The sequence below is a fragment of the Nansenia antarctica genome (assembly GCF_963989245.1).
Source record: "Nansenia antarctica genome assembly, chromosome: 3".
Classification (NCBI taxonomy): Eukaryota; Metazoa; Chordata; class Actinopteri; order Argentiniformes; family Microstomatidae; genus Nansenia; species Nansenia antarctica.
Window position 1 is genome coordinate 19,770,914 of NC_137688.1, and position 16,857 is coordinate 19,787,770.

The window sequence follows — 16,857 nt, forward strand, 5'->3', positions numbered from 1 at the left end:
ATTATTGTTGTTATTTTAACGTATACAGTCACTGAGCACTTTATTAGGAACATCTGGCAACAGTCTAAGCTGGTGGAGCATGAATGCCGCAGCCCATTTGAGTATTGTTGCTGACCATGTGCATCCCTTCATGGCCACAATGTAAAAAGTAAGTAGCCTTGAGAACTGATGGTTCTTGAGCCTAATGGCCTGTAGGAGCAGATCTCCTATCTCCTGTTTCAGTATTGTCAGGCAGCATGATGTACTAGTACACCCCCTGGACATGACGCTGGTATGTCGCATGGTCTTATCCCCATTCTAACCCTTAATGCTGAGTGCCAAGCAGGGAGGCATCGGGTACCATTTTTTATAGTCTTTGGTATCACTCGGTCAGGGATCGAACTCACGACCTTCCAATCTCAGGGCGGACGTTCTAACCGCAAGGCCACTGAGCTGGTAATAATGCCATCCCAGTCACAAAGCAAAAGTCGTCAAACTAGTTTCTTGAACATGACAGTGTGTTCAGTGTTCTTCAGTGGCCGTCCCAGTCACCGCATCTGAATCCAATAGAACGCTTTTAGGATGTGGTAGATCAGGAGATCTACAGACTGAAAAATCTGCAGGAATTGTTGCAATCATCTCATCATGGACCAGAATCTCATGGGAATGTTTCCAACATGGAATCAATGCCACAAAGAATTGAGTCTGTTGAGGCTGTTGAGAGGAAAAAGGAGGCCCTACTCAGTATTAGTATAGTGTTCCAAAAAAAGTGTTCAGTGATTGTATAAGATAATTTGTCCTCTTAGACTGAACCCTGTTTTCTCTGCCAGATCCTCCAAGAGGAAGGGTGAGGACAGCCAGAGAAGTTACCACCAGAAGAAGAAGCGCCGCAGGATCAAGGTCCAGGACTCCTCCTCCAGCAATGAGAAGGTACTATGAGACAAGTGGCTGGCATCCTGTCTCCCTACCTAAAATGCATCCATATTCCTTTCTCCCATCTTTGAGCTAATCAATGATCTGCATGTGATTTAGATACATGAAGGCAGAGATTCCACTCTGGCTTTCACCAATCCAGTCATGTGATAGAGTAGAGAGACCCAAGAGTGGTGTAGGACATTGGTCAGTCTGATTGGTTGACTCCTCTGAGGCTGAAGATTAAGGGGTGATATTTGATATGTTGTTCTTGTAGAGTGGCTCTGGAGACGAGGAAGGTGACGAAGACGACAAAAACTCTCCCAAGGGTCGCAAGAAGATCCGCAAGATCCTGAAAAATGACAAGCTGCGGACGGAAACGAGGGATGCCCTGAAAGAGGAGGAAGACAGGAGGAAACGCATCGCTGAGAGGGAACAATTGAGGGACAAACTCAGAGAGGTAAAATGTCTGTCCATCAGTCGAACTAGGTATTTTCTCTCTAGGAATACAGTATATGATTATTATAATTGTAAAAATATTTTTTTACATTTCTGTAGATAGATTTATAATAATATCAGTTTCCATAGAAAAGTTTGGCAGAGACTTTTGGCTATATTTTGTTAATAGGGAAGCATTTCTAATAGGGATGCATCGAAGGTTCGGCCACCGAATGTATTCGGTCGAATAATGGCAAAAAAAAGCACATTCGGTATTCGGCCAAATGTGTGAAAAGACTGAATGTTTACCGCCGAATAGTAGCAGGGTTTTTCCTGCATAGAGAATTATGAGGCGGAACGCGCATGACACACACACACACACACAGAAAGATCATCAGCTCATCGAATATGAACGAGATAATCAGCTTATCTAATATGAAGTACACAAGAGTAGAGTACACATGGAACCGGGAACGCGCATACAGCACTGAACAACATCCGTAGAATATAAACTTGTGACTGACAGTCACATACATACATACATACAGTACAGGCCAAAAGTTTGGACACACCTTCTCATTCAATGCGTTTCCTTTATTTTCATGACTATTTGGTACATTGTAGATTCTCACTGAAGGCATCAAAACTATGAATGAACACATAGGAATTATGTATTTAACAATAACGTGTGAAATAACTGTAAATATGTCTTATATTTTAGATTCCTCAAAGTAGCCACCCTTTGCTTTTTTGTTGTTAATAAAATATATAATAATAATATTATATATAATATGTGTTAATAATAATATTATTATTATATATTTTATTAACAACAATTTTATTTTATTTTATTAACAACAAAAAAGCAAAGGGTGGCTACTTTGAGGAATCTAAAATCTAAGACATATTTAGAGTTATTTCACACTTTTTTGTTAAGTACATCATTCCACATGTGTTCATTCATAGTTTTGATGCCTTCAGTGAGAATCTACAATGTAAATAGTCATGAAAATAAAGGAAACACATTGAATGAGAAGGTGTGTCCAAACTTTTGGCCTGTACTGTACATACACACACACACAATGAAAGATCAGTAGGGCTGGGACGACGCGCCGACGTAATCGACTACGTCAATACGTCGACTTGCGTAATGTGCGTCGGTGCGTCGCAAATAAACAACATGGCTGCGACCAGTGGAAACATGGAGGAGGCTACTAGCTAATGTTACACAAGCAATGTAGCTCACCACAGTTTGTATGTCTTGTCTTCTGGTGTTAGTAACGTTAGCTATGTAGCTGGCTAGCTACGGTAGCCTATTGTCATTGTGGTGCTCGCACCTACGCCTCCGTCATATTTCTAGCCGCCTCCAGCTCTCAACAAACTGACGGTCGTATTTTCTACAAGCGTTGCACTCGGTGGATTTCTGTAATTTCTAACTGCAATTGCGGCACTGCGCCGACGTGGTGGCGGGGGGCTGTTTCTCAAATAAGTTAGCTTTCGTTTTTGCGAGCGAAATAGCTGATAGTATGTTGACTGCTCAAGGAGAATACATATTTGAAAGTACAGAATGCCTGAGAGCCTTATATTGCATTATATTACATTATATTTTGAATGGTCATTTGGTGCCTGAATATTGTGTTTTCCTTTACATAAATAATGACATTTCCACCATAAATTGATGCAGAAAGGGCACAAATTGGTGTATATCAATTCACCAGAATGCAAGAAATTAAGTGTTTGATGTTTAAGGACCCCCAGACAGCCCTGCTTCATGGGTCCCCCCGATGTCAAACACCACTGGTACCACCTCTGCCTCATTTTGAACCAGGAAAAACCCTGATGGCCATGTTGGCATTCAAGTTGGCTAAACATAGCAGTGAGTCTGCCCTGTGTCTGGGGCTGTTTGACAGAGGCAGTTACAGTAGCAGTAGTAGCAGGTCGCCGAATTAAAGGTGTCTGTGTTTAATTGCGGCCCACAGACAGCCCCCATACATCAGCTGATCATTTAAAGGGGCGGCCGTCTGAGTAATGTGCATGTCACACGCTGCTTTGTTTTATAAGAGCAGCAGCTATTACCCAGAGTGCTTTATAAAGACACTGTTAAACAGAGAGAGACAATCCAGCCATTCTTTTGGGGAAAATTAAGTGATACATTAATCGAACAGTAAAACAAATGACCGTTAAGTTAGTCGTTAGAGTAATCGACTAACCGGAAAAATAATCGCTAGATTAATCGTTCGAAAAATAGTCGTTAGGGACGGCTCTAATCATCAGCTCATCAATACGAAGTAGGCCTACATGAGAGTACACGCACAAAACCGTCTAACGTTACTCATTAACTGTTTACACAAGTAAAATCACAGTGTGACAGTCAGATGGAGCATTCGGTAAACAACAACAGCAAGGTAATGCTATCAGTTGAGTTAAAGAAAACCAACTCTTACCTTTGAGGACACCAACATGAGCCCTGCTTACCCGTACCTCCGCCGTTCTGTTCGTGGTGATTTTAGAGGCAATAGATTATGTTTGCCCTGCGCATATTGCTATGAATAGTTCGAAGCTAGCGTTAGGTGCGAGAATGCTCGGTTAACCCATTAGCGGCAACATTATTTGTTTCACAGAATAGGCTGATTTAATTGACCATGAACATCAGAGACATACATTACGAATGTTCATTTAAAAGACTCTATACTGAGCACTGGTATAAGAACATGAACCAGAGAACAGCAGTAAATGCAATAACCCACAGTCGTCGCTGATGATGTTGCATTTTCGATTAGGATACGTTTACGGGATTAAAGGGATGGGTGCCGGGCGGAGAGAGAGAGGAGATTGATTTCCTGAAATCCAAATGTCCAGCTAAATTTGGACCAATCACAAAACTGTTTTGAAAGCGCGTCGCCTCGCGGCCTAAATCTAGCTTCAATCTGCTTTTTTCTGTTCTCCGGTCATAATAACTCGCTGCCTTTCTGCGCAGCCAGAATCAAAGTGGACTGTCTGAATCAATTAGTGGCGGAGGAAATTCATTCGCGGAGGCCCGCCACGAATAAATGCATATAGAGGAAACACTGTGCTGATTTAAGTGCAAGAAAAGTTAAATAGACATATTGTACATTCTACTAGAGAGAGAGTAGACAGACAGATGAACACAGGTCATTCAAACAATGCTACTCATGACGAGAACCACAGGACAAAGACAGAGGACTGCTTTTTATAACATTTTACCACAGTATTTAAATTAGGAGCTGTTCCCAGGGAGACCTAACCACTGTCTTCTCGGGGATGGGGCTCTTAATGTAGGGAACAGAATAGCTCCCCCTTCACTCACACCACCTTTTACATGAGTAGGAAGGATTTAAAAAGAGATTGTTTTTCACTTTATTGACACAGTACAACAATAGGAAAAATACTGCACATGGTGAAAAGATATAACCACAAACAAAACCAGAAATCTACAGATCTACCTTTCTGACCGTGTCAGGTGATGGTGGTGGAGCTGGCGTCTAAGGAGGACTGTCCCATCACCACCAAGCTGGTGTTGGATGAGGATGAGGAGACGAAGGAGACCTTCGTTCAGGTGCACAGGAACCTGGTCACCAGGCTCAAACCCCACCAGGTCGACGGTGAGAACAAAGTGTTTCTATCTCTTTCTGTTTTTTTCTTTGTTTTTTTCTTCTCGTAAAGCGCGTTGTATTGCCTCACTGTGTATGAAGTGTGCTATATAAATAGGATGGATGGGTTGATGGATTGAAGAAAGGCTCACTTGATCACTGATGATAATTGACAACATGTCGATCATAGAATAAGATCTAAAGTGAGAAAGTCTTGAGCTATTCGTTTTTTTTCTAATATTTACTCGTCTGTGCGTTTGTCTCTTTTTTAGGGGTGCAGTTTATGTGGGACTGCTGCTGCGAGTCGGTGAAGAAAATCTCAAAGTCTGCTGGGTCTGGCTGCATCCTCGCTCACTGTATGGGTCTGGGGAAAACACTGCAGGTCAGGGGAATAGCTGTGCTGCTTCATGCAGACTTCACTGTGACCATCCCTCTTTCTGCCTCAAGGTTGGTCGACTGTCTCACTGCAATTCCTGTGTTGTCCGCTAGGTGGTGACATTCCTCCACACCTTGCTTTTGTGTGAGAAGCTGAACTTCACCACGGCCCTGGTGGTGTGTCCACTCAACACTGTCCTCAACTGGCTCACTGAGTTTGAGAAGTGGCAGAAAGGCTTTAAGGATGAGGAGAGCTTAGAGGTGAAGGATTGTTTTTTTTGTATTTATGAACATGAAAGTGTACTTGGTTTAGCTCGCCCTTCCATGCAGTGTTTGCCCATGAGACTATTCCATTGGTTCCATTGTGCCTTACCAGTTCAATCATGCACAGCTACCATTCAACTTCATTAACATCAAGGTGACAGAGAGTTTGTTTTCTAGCTAGAGTTGTGGAAGTGACTGTGTTGAACTTAGTGTCTAGACTCAAAACTCCTTATTTCTCTTGTTGCTTTTTTGCTGTAATTGTGGTGTGTAATTGTGTGTGTGTCAGGTGACTGAGCTGGCCACGGTGAAGAGGCCCCAGGAGCGGGCGTACGCGCTGCAGCGCTGGCAGGAGGACGGGGGCATCATGATCATCGGCTACGAGATGTACCGCAACCTCACCCAGGGCAAGTCCATCAAGAGCAAGAAGCTCAAGGAGACGTTCCAGAAGACACTGGTCGACCCAGGTAACGTAGCGCTGTAGAAAAACACTGTTCTTCCTCTGAACGAGGCAGCAAATGTGGCCACACCCACCCTTTTTAAATATTGTTCTTGGTGTGTGTGTGTGTGTGTGTGTGTGTACCTGATGTTTATGGTACATTTGTGTGTGTGTGTTCCACGCAGGCCCAGACTTTGTCATCTGTGATGAGGGTCACATCCTGAAGAACGAGGCGTCGGCCGTGTCCAAAGCCATGAACTCCATCAAGACCCGGAGGAGGGTGGTGCTGACGGGCACCCCCCTGCAGAACAACCTCATAGAGTGTGAGTGTCTCTCTTTCTCTCTCAGCCAGCGCACGTCTGCCAAAGTACACACTGACTGGGGCGCTTAGGTGGCGTAGCGGGTTAAGCGTTGACCACGTAACCGCAGGGTCCCCGGTTCGATTCCGACCGGGGACATATCCTGCATGTCATCCCTCCTCTCTCTCTCACCCATCCTTCCTGTCTGAATCTCTACTGTATCTGTCAATAAAATGAAAAATATTAGTGGGACTGCCCCACTCAAAAAATAAAATAAATAAGTACACAACTAACTGACATTCTGAAGTGGGCTTTGTAATTGGAGACTGGCTTGACGTGTACACTATTTGTGTGTATGCTTGTATATCTGTGCATACCTGCTGGTGTGACTGTATGTATGTATTTAACCCCCCATCTTCCCTCTCTCCAGACCACTGCATGGTGAACTTCATCAAGGAGAACCTGCTGGGTTCCGTGAAGGAGTTCCGGAACCGTTTCATCAACCCCATCCAGAACGGCCAGTGCGCCGACTCCACAGACCTGGACGTGCGCGTCATGAAGAAGAGAGCCCACATCCTCTACGAGATGCTGGCAGGATGCGTCCAGGTATGGCCGTACGTCCCTCCTCCCCAACATTGCAACCTTACAACCTTGTAACCTTAGTCAGGCTGACCTCTCTACCCTCTCCCCCACAGAGAAGAGACTACAGCGCACTGACTAAGTTCCTGCCTCCCAAGCATGAGTATGTCCTGGCCGTGCGAATTACGCCCATCCAGGTTAAACTGTACAGATACTACCTGGATCACTTCACAGGTATGTGTCCCCACGCCCCCCCCCCCCCCCCCCCCCCCCCCCCCGCTGAGACACATTGGATTTTGATGTCACCTTTTAACTCTAATGCAGTTGAATCTGGAGTCTGCTGTTTTCAATAGACAGGTTTTTGGACTGCGTGTGTTGTTTTTCTTCTTTCTTTTTTTGTTGAGTTAAGTGGTGGTGTGTGTGTGAGAGAGAGAGAGAGTGGCAGCTGGCAGAGTGCCGCAGGCGGGTTATAAGCCCAGTTTCCCACGTCTCCCTCTCTAATGAAGAGCTCTGGGAGAGGGAGGGGGGAAGGAGAGAGAGAGGGGGGGGGGGAGAGAGGGAGGGGGGTCAGTCCAGTGCCTCATTAGACCAGGTTTTCCACTGTGCCCACCGCCGGTGCTCTGGTGTTGAGACTGCCTCCTCTGGACCCCCAGGCTGCTTTCTCTCTGTTGAAGACCACCAGCCTCTCTGGAGGGGGGGGATGACTAGACCTATTTTTTATTGTCCCCATCTCCATTCCTCCATCCATCCCTCCATCATCCCCCCCTCATGTAAACTTCAGAGGCCTGGACATGTTGATATTAACTCCTGAACCCCCCCACCATTCCCATGGTGCATGTGGGATGTGAAGCTGAAGCGCTTTAGCTACTCTCACTGCCTTATTTCAGTGAGCCGTTAATCAATCTGTGTGGAGCTCAATAGACACGTTGTTTGTAGATGAAGCTTGTAAAGGTCCTGCAAGCCCCCGGGCTTATCACTGAGGTAATGAACTATACTTTCTACCCAATTTCTAATTCATTAATAGAACAGAATTTCAATTGAATTCAATTGACCCCCTGGACCAAAGTAACCTGTTTAATTACTGCAGTCCCACTTTTTACCTCCCCCCTTTAGTGGCAGCATAGAAAGAAACGCGTGTTATACTTGTTGAAAATGCAAGTTATTCCTTAGCTGATATGTGAGTGTGAGGGAGTGGTCCCTCAACTGCAGCTGTGCTTTTGGTACAAAACACACACACACACGTGCGCTGACACAGACACACACACACACTCTGCGCAGGTGTGGGGAACGCCGTGGAGCAGGGGCCGGGGCAGGGCAAGGGCCGGGCCGGGACCAGACTCTTCCAGGACTTCCAGCAGCTCAGCAGAATCTGGACCCATCCCTGGTGCCTTCAGCTGGACTACATCAGCAAAGAAAACAAGGTGAGGGGGAGAAAGACAAGTGTGTCAGCCCAACCACACTGCACACACACTACACACACACACACTACACACTACACACACTACACACACTACACACACACACACACACACACACACACTACACATATAAACACCAGTGAAATAAGTACAAACCATAGAAAAATGTAAATGCAAAAGTTAGATAAACCCATGCCCCAGGGATAGAAACGCACAGTAGCATAATTCCCCCCCCCCTCATCAACCTGTGCTCCTGCTCTGACGTGGGTCTGTGTCTCAGGGCTACTTTGACGAGGACAGCATGGACGAGTTCATCGCCTCAGAGACAGACGAGTCCTCCATGAGTATGAGCTCGGAGGAAGACAAGAAGAAAAAGTAAAAGCACAACGACCAGTAACTTTACACAAATCTTGTTATTGAACTGTGATTGTTTACTCTGCAGTGCTGAGCCGAGCCTTCTGTCTCTCTACCCTCTCTCCATCTTCCCCCCCTTTTCTTACCCCTGGTAGGAAGAAGAAGAAGGAGAAGGGGAAGAAGAAGGACTCTGACGATTCTGACAGTGACGCCCTGGAGGTTATCAAAGAGTATAACACCAGCTCACGGGGCGGGAACCCCGAGAGCCGCAACAGGGCGGAGCCTGTAGAGGAAGGTAGGAAGTGAACATGGAAATGGAACGGTGGGAATGTTCTGTAATATAGTGGAAGTGGATGGGTTCTGGTTTCTGGCAACGTTCTATTGGGAAATGTGGAAGTGCAAGTTGCTAAATGACCAAGATGTAATGGCTTAAAAGTAGTGCTGTCAATCTATTAACATTTTAATCACAGCAAGTTAATCACAATAATATTCTGTTTAAAGTTTAAAATACCGGTACTAGTATTTACTTACTATTTTGGGGGGGAGATAAAACAAAAATGTGTAGTGTTGGAAGAAAGAAATGCATGACGAACTGGTTAGAGGAATTTAACTTGATTATAACATCTTAGTTTTGATGATTTCTGAATAAGATTAGAATCTCTTAATTTGCTGAGTAAATAAGTCTCAAGCTGTGCAGTCAGAATTGCACTTAACTGCCAAACCTCAGACTGCACAGACACACTGCACCCGCCTGAATTCTAGTCGGTTGAAACAAGCCCTGTCATAAGTAACCGCTCTACCTCAATGGCGAAAGGGAAAAACGTTGTTTCCGCCCGATCTTGAACCGGGGACCTCCGGAGTTGAGAAAAGTTACTCTGAAACTCCCTTAACCTTTCCCCTTTCATTGATGGTAGATTTTACTATAATGTATTATATCTTCAACCACTAGTTGGTTTTGTGACGCTGTTCCGACATTCAGTACTTCAGCAAGCAGAGAAATACAGAGTCTTCTCCAATGACTCAATACCACAGTATTTCATATTTAGTAACGTGTAAGATTTGGGTCCACCATATTTTATATTACTGAGAAGGAAAAAAAATGTTGTTGCCAAAAACAGGATTTGAACCCATGCCTCTAGATGAGATTGCAACCTAGGCCCGATCTCGATTCCCTTTTCTACCCCTACCCTGTTTTGGAGTGCCACTCGCTTTGGAGCCAAGGCCTCTGAACAGAGCCACAAGTGGTTGAAATCTTCCCCTATAAAATGGGACAACCCTTCAAGAATCTGATACGTCATCAGTAGTATCATAGAAATGCATCACTGGCGATTCCTTCACAACTTAAGTTTTACGCTATCAATCGATAAAATAAATATAAATTAAAAAGAAATAAAAAAGAACAACGCTTCATTATCAGACCATGACAGAATAACGGTGCTCTAACCTGTATGCAACCTGTGCTCCTACCCTGCCAGTCTGCACTGATATAGGACAACAGTGCAACAACTTTGCGGCTGAACTTTTATTTCCGGCGTCATATGCCATCAAAGGGGGGAAATAAGACATGGAAAAATGTATGACTTACAGGGAGCGCAGATTTATTTTTGATGGCGTTCCGAAATCCGATGCGACAGGAACGTTGAAGAAACAGCCGCTGTCCACATCATTAGTCAGCTACATGCTCCTAGATGAGTCTCCCGTTCACTGCTCTCCATCCAAAAATGACACATCCATCAATAATATTACATAATAAAAACTGCTAGATTGCGGGTTGTTTTGGTTTAATAAGTCCCGCTATACAACTGTAGCATCATATACCAACAAGGGGAGGAAATGTGAAATGCGTTGAAACTAGGTCAAAATGCACGCCTATCATGCACATATCAGCCTAACGTTAGATAGGTAACTTAGGTAAATATGTCTACAATCATCCGCTGTCAAACGCCACATGTAAGAATTTATTTCTAAATAAACAGGATTGTACATCTTGTTCTGGAGCAGAAATGCGCTCCGATGACATGGTGTATTTCTATCTATGGAAAGGCTGTGCCTGACGCTTCCATTGGACTGGGGTGCCGGGGCGCTCATACAATCTCCGCGTTTGTTGCAGAGGAACATGGTGACAAAAGCGCAGATATGAGTGCTCCGGTGTCTTGCTTTGGGTAGTCTAATGCAGGGCTTAAAGTTCTCCGGCACGGTGCCGGATTTCCGGCGCGGGGGAATTTTGAAAAAAAATAATTTAAAAAAATCACATGCTATTTGTTGACATCGTAATTTAAAGAGTCATCTTCAGCAAAGAGACAGTTCCGCCTACCAATGGTATCACATTGCTCAAGCCAACCAACGACTTCTAGCCAATCGGAGGCAGAGTAGTGGGGCGGGCCTTAAGAAGTTGAATGAGTGTAATGTTAGCTTGTAGAGACGTTCGCTTTTAGCAGCCCGCTATCTCGCTAACTTTAGTAAGAGTCTATTAAAATGGAAGCCAAGTTTCTTAAACCTGGCGAAGACACAGCTATACTAGAACGAGGAGTAAGGAATAAATGGCGCTGAGCATAGATAGAGGAGAGTAGTGACGGGAAGCCTTATGGGACATGTTGCCTCAAACTGAGGGAGCCGGGTGCTTGTTTCTGTACGCCGTGCTCAAAGAAACTCGTCTATACTATAGTATATACAGGGCTCGACATTAAGGCTTGTCCGCTTGTCCGGGACAAGTACATTTTATGTTTGGACAAGTGGACTTCCTCCTGCAGTTGTCCGATGGACAAGTCAAAACTAAAAAACAAATCAATATGTATTAATATCTGCAAACATTAATTCCTCCTTCCGATCTGAATAGTAAAAAAAAATAGCAAGCAAAGCGATGCCGCGCCTCATTCTGGCTTTCAGTCTCTCGTAGTTCGTTATCGTCATAGTTCGTAAATTCGCTCAGAGCACCAGAACGCACACTGCGTTCAACGTCATAAAGAGACCAAGTAATTTGATTGGACAAAAGGCATTCCATGAGTGCTGATCAGATTCCAGAGCGAGTTTACGAACGCAGCCATAGTGTTGTGGGTCTCCTGTCACTAGTGCCATTCACGTAAACATGCGCATATTCGCTTCTTCTCAATGCCGCTTATTTTCATGTAGTTCGATGCGATCGTATATTTTAGGTTTGAAGTTTTAAGACCAGCACATCGCAATACGAACTTCAGAATGACACTAATGATAGATTTCTCAATTTGAATATAGGATACTATCCAAAGGCTAGCAAATAAGATTGCTTTCATTGGGGAGGGACTGTAGTTACAAACATTTTTTGAAAATATTCCTAGATATTAATCCCTTTTGTGGCCAATCTTAATCTAAAAGGGTTAGGGTTAGGGTAATCACTGATTACCCCTACGTTTTTAAATAATTACAAAATATTGTTTAATGAATACATTTGAAAATTAAGGATACATCATTATCAAATCAATAGTAGTCAAATGTGTTATTTGCATACACATACACTCACTGGCCACTTCATTAGGCACACCTTGGGGTTGGACCCCCTCTTTTGCCTTCAGAACTGCCTTAATTCTTCGTGGCATAGATTCAACAAGGTGCTGGAAACATTCCTCATATTGACACTATAATATCACGCAACAGCCCGTCTGGCACCAACAACCATGCCAGGTTCAAAGTCACTTAAATCACCTTTATTTCCCATTCTGATGCTGGTTTGAACTTCAGCAGATCGTCTTGACCATGTCTACATGCCTAAATGCATTGAGTTGCTGCCACATGATTGGCTGATTAGGTATTTGCGTTAACAAGCAGTTGAAAAGGTGTACCTAATGAAGTGGCCGGTGAGAGTTTAATATATTATTATTCATATTATTGCTTTTTCAAAATCTTTGGATTTGGACAAGTAACTTGAGCTCTAGGACAAGTAAAAGATAAGTTCACTTGTCCGAAGGACAAGTACCTGAAAAAGCTTAATGTCAAGCCCTGCTTATATATATATATATATATATATATATATATATATATATATATATATATATATATATATATATATATATATATATATTAGTAGTGGGAAGAAGGTTATTGCTCGACATGCCTCAGATCCCGGTCACCAAGCTTCGGTTCGAGCGCTTGCTCATACAACAACCTTGCCGGGAGCGACGGCTACAGGTACCACTTCATCTTCAATGACCGACCGTGTTTGCGAGCAAAAGATCCGAGTGTGCGCATAGCTGAACATGATCTGTCTTTCACAATGGCTCAGCCACTCGTCAATTTGTGCAAGAAGCTATCCGAAGACAAAAATGCACTGACAAAGCTGTCCGTTTCCAATCAGCACGCTAGCTATTTAAACACACATGGCCTTTGTCCCTGAATTTAAAAAACGGCTGTGTGAAAAGCTTAAAAAAGCAACGTTTTCAATGAATATCGACGAAGCTACTAATCTTAACATAGACAAAATCCTCAATGTCCTTGTTCGATTTTTTGATGATGATCTGGCCAAAGTAACAACACAACACCTAGTCAGCAGGAAAGTAAACATCGCCAACTCGTCAGCCCTCATGCAGGAGCTCAAAGATATCCTGGAGTCCAATGGTCTTGACTGGTCACTAGTCATCAGTATTCTACTTGATGTAGATCTATTGATCTATTGTTATAGTGATAGTGGCTTAATATGTGATGCAATCAGTTTGGCCTTAAGTGATTTAATCAGTTTGTTCTTTTAAAGACATCTAAATATATTATTTTATTTTGTTTTGAGTATAAAACAGTATTAATGCATTTTAACATTGAGGCATATCTTTTGTATTGACTATAAAATAGTATTAATGCATTTAAACATTGAGACAAGAAGCTGTCTTCTGTGCCCCGCGGTGGTGTAGCGGTCTAAGCACTGGCCACTAGTGCAAGCTGCCCACCGGGGACTGGGATCGGATCCCAGCTCGCCAGATCCGGATATGGCTGGGGCACACACGGGGAGCGGCATATTGGGCGGCCGCTCCCGAGGGCGGTATAGGAGTATTTCCGGACAAGGATCCGTCGCGCAACAGCGCCCCCGGGGTGCCGGAATAACGGTGCTGGGCTCGAGGAGCCAGTCAGCTAGTCTGCCTGGCGGCCTCCTCTGGGACTGCCGGCCACGGGGTCGTGCGGCGGATCCTTCGCAATAGGCAGGGGATAATTGGATGCTAGGTTGGGTTCAATTGGCTACCAAATTGGGTGAAAAAAGGGATAAAATCTGAAAAACAAATTTAAATAAAAAAGAACCTGTCTTCTGTACCCGCTCTCCCAATATCTCAAACTGTGACCCCCCTTCCCAAGAAAAAGTTTCAGGCACAGGATTTTTTCCCACTTTAAGCCCTGCTAATGGAAGTGCCCAGGTAATAGTTTTTTTATTGTCCTCTACTGCTGAGCACCAAAACCCTTGGATCTTTAACTTGGCTGAAGCGCGCTGGACTATGGTGGAACGGTAGCATAGGCACAGCACATCTGCATAATAGCGATTTTTTCGTTATGCTTGTTATAAAGAAAAGGTATATAATGCATTGAAATGACATTAAACTGAGATAATAAGATGGTTATCATCATTTTTAAAATCTTTATTAACAAAGAAAAGTAATTACATTTGTGAGTGTCTTCCGCATTGCCTAGAGCGAAATCAGATTTCTGTAGACGATTCGCAATGCATCCTGGGAGCAAGGGTTATGCCTCCGAATCGAACGTGGTCCCTGAAAATCTCTAAACGGAGCCATGGATAGCCCTCCCCCTTCCCCCTAGCCCTCGATGAAATATGAATTGGGACACTCCTACCCTAAACGTGAACGTGCAAAACGGAGCCGTAGGGGTGAATTGGGATCGGGCCCTAATCCCAGCGATTGGACCACTCAGCCATCTTGACTTGTGTTTGCTAATGGAGGTTCTGTAATGGAATCGTAAACTGACTTCCATCTAATGTCTGTAGTTCTAATATATCTGGTACATATCTTGATAATATAATTAATTGTTTTAAGGTTTCCAGATTAATCGCGAGTGTTAACACTGACAGCCCTACTTAAAAGGTGTCTTGGGAATGTCGACTGGAGTGAGGGTGTCTTGTTAATGAACTATCCCTTTTAACCATGGGAGCTAACCTCTGCTCCCCTCCCCCACAGCAAGGCCACCCAGCAGCCCCACTGGCGCCCCCGCTCATGACTGGCACAAGGAGTTTGTGTCGGATTGCGACGCTGAGATCCTGGAACATTCCGGGAAAATCACGTTGCTCTTCGAGATCCTGCGCATGGCAGAGGAGGTGGATGACAAAGTGTAAGCACTGATGAACTTTGCTGTGAATAAATGCATAAGAACAGCACATTGATTTTAGAATATTTTTTGTTGTTGTGAAAGCATTAGTTAACTTAGCTAACTTTTTGTTATTTTTGTCAATTACAAAAAAAAGAAACTATGTTCATGACAGTGTCCATTCAAAGTTGATTTGGACTTGTTGGATGTGTCGAGTATGACTGGTAGTGCTTGTGTACATCCAGTAGTGTGACCAGTATGGCGAGTTGATATTTGATTTAATGTTCAGTGATTTCTCTCTTGTTGTCGTCTAGGACTGTTTTGGATAGTGTGTTTATGTGTGGGACCCCCTGGGAAGTGTTCGCTGGCGAAATTGTAACAGCTAATGGTGATCCAAACAAACAGATAAACACTTCTCTCCTTTCCTCTATCAGCCTGGTCTTCAGTCAGTCCCTCATCTCTCTGGACCTGATCGAGGACTTCCTGGAGTTGGCTGGCAGGGCCAAAGAGGAAGGCAAGGAGTCCGTTTACAAAGGTAGGCCATGGCCATGCACGTCTCACAACTACACCCAACTGGGAGTGGATGGGAGGGTATTATGAGGTTTGGATTTGAGTTCTTCTAATCACTGATGACTTCTTTATATTCCAAAGCAGTGTCTGTATAATCAAGCAACTAGTGATTAATGGGGCTGAAGGAGCGCAGCTGCTCTCGTTTGTAGTCGCCAGACTGCTTCTACTGTACTGTTGTGTGCCTTAGGTTTCATTCTTGTGGTTTTACGCTGCAGCCCAACACGGTTTTAGAACTCACCAAACCATTTGTGAGGTAGAAAGAATGCAAACAGAGAAAGCAGAGCTACTTTCATGTGTAGACGTACATTTCACACACTCATAAGACAGCCCACATGCAACATGTATACCTGCACACTCACTCTCTCTCGCTCACATATACACACACACACAGCCTCTGGCGTAAGGTCATGTTCCTAATTAAACTTCAGCAGCTGTTTTTGCTTTCATTTTGAAAATGATTAGACCTTGACTTTTTTTTTTATTCCACCAAAAAAATGTTTGCTTAAGGGTTTGCAATTTGTAATGAAAAGATCACAGTGCTGTAATTGGAAACATACTGAAATGTTACTTATGAAGGCAGGCGGGGTAGCGGCTATATTAAAGGCTGAACACGGCTGGTATCCATGAAACCACCTATCTGTTCATACTTAACCTGAAGCCACCATGTTTAAAACCACCTATCTGTTCATACTTAACCTGAAGCCACCATGTTTAAAACCACCTATCTGTTCATACTTAACCTGAAGCCACCATGTTTAAAACCACCTATCTGTTCATACTTAACCTGAAGCCGCCATGTTTAAAACCACCTATCTGTTCATACTTAACCTGAAGCCGCCATGTTTAAAACCACCTATCTGTTCATACTTAACCTGAAGCCGCCATGTTTAAAACCACCTATCTGTTCATACTTAACCTGAAGCCGCCATGTTTAAAACCACCTATCTGTTCATACTTAACCTGAAGCCGCCATGTTTAAAACCACCTATCTGTTCATACTTAACCTGAAGCCGCCATGTTTAAAACCACCTATCTGTTCATACTTAACCTGAAGCTGCCATGTTTAAAACCACCTAGGAGGGAGGACACCAAGACTAGCGAAAATGCTGTAGTAGACTGAGAATGTGGATCATGAAACGTCTGTCTAATTGTGGTGTTTTGTGTCTGAAAGGTGATGGGAAGTGGTTCAGAAACATTGACTACTATCGCTTGGACGGATCCACCAGCGCACTGGCCCGGAAAAAATGGGCAGAAGAGTTCAACGACATGAGCAACATTCGGTAAACACAGATTGAGTTCACATGTGTGAATGAATGAATGAATGAATGAATGGACTTTATTGTCATTGCTACAGT

General features: G+C 43.8%; 1 protein-coding gene across 2 annotated transcripts in view; it reads left to right on the top strand.

Annotated features, from left to right (window-relative positions):
* atrx (ATRX chromatin remodeler) overlaps positions 1-16,857 on the top strand; it is a 45,717-nt gene that overhangs the window by 12,089 nt on the left and 16,771 nt on the right. For both annotated transcript variants that reach the window (XM_080526655.1, XM_080526656.1), the window contains exons 12-26: positions 810-909; positions 1,169-1,351; positions 4,811-4,952; positions 5,213-5,322; positions 5,430-5,576; positions 5,866-6,043; positions 6,201-6,338; positions 6,745-6,920; positions 7,010-7,127; positions 8,172-8,314; positions 8,592-8,686; positions 8,821-8,960; positions 14,806-14,956; positions 15,367-15,467; positions 16,674-16,782. In XM_080526655.1, the coding sequence (XP_080382781.1) occupies positions 810-909; positions 1,169-1,351; positions 4,811-4,952; positions 5,213-5,322; positions 5,430-5,576; positions 5,866-6,043; positions 6,201-6,338; positions 6,745-6,920; positions 7,010-7,127; positions 8,172-8,314; positions 8,592-8,686; positions 8,821-8,960; positions 14,806-14,956; positions 15,367-15,467; positions 16,674-16,782 (2,031 nt within the window). The remainder of the gene's footprint in view (positions 1-809; positions 910-1,168; positions 1,352-4,810; positions 4,953-5,212; positions 5,323-5,429; positions 5,577-5,865; positions 6,044-6,200; positions 6,339-6,744; positions 6,921-7,009; positions 7,128-8,171; positions 8,315-8,591; positions 8,687-8,820; positions 8,961-14,805; positions 14,957-15,366; positions 15,468-16,673; positions 16,783-16,857) is intronic.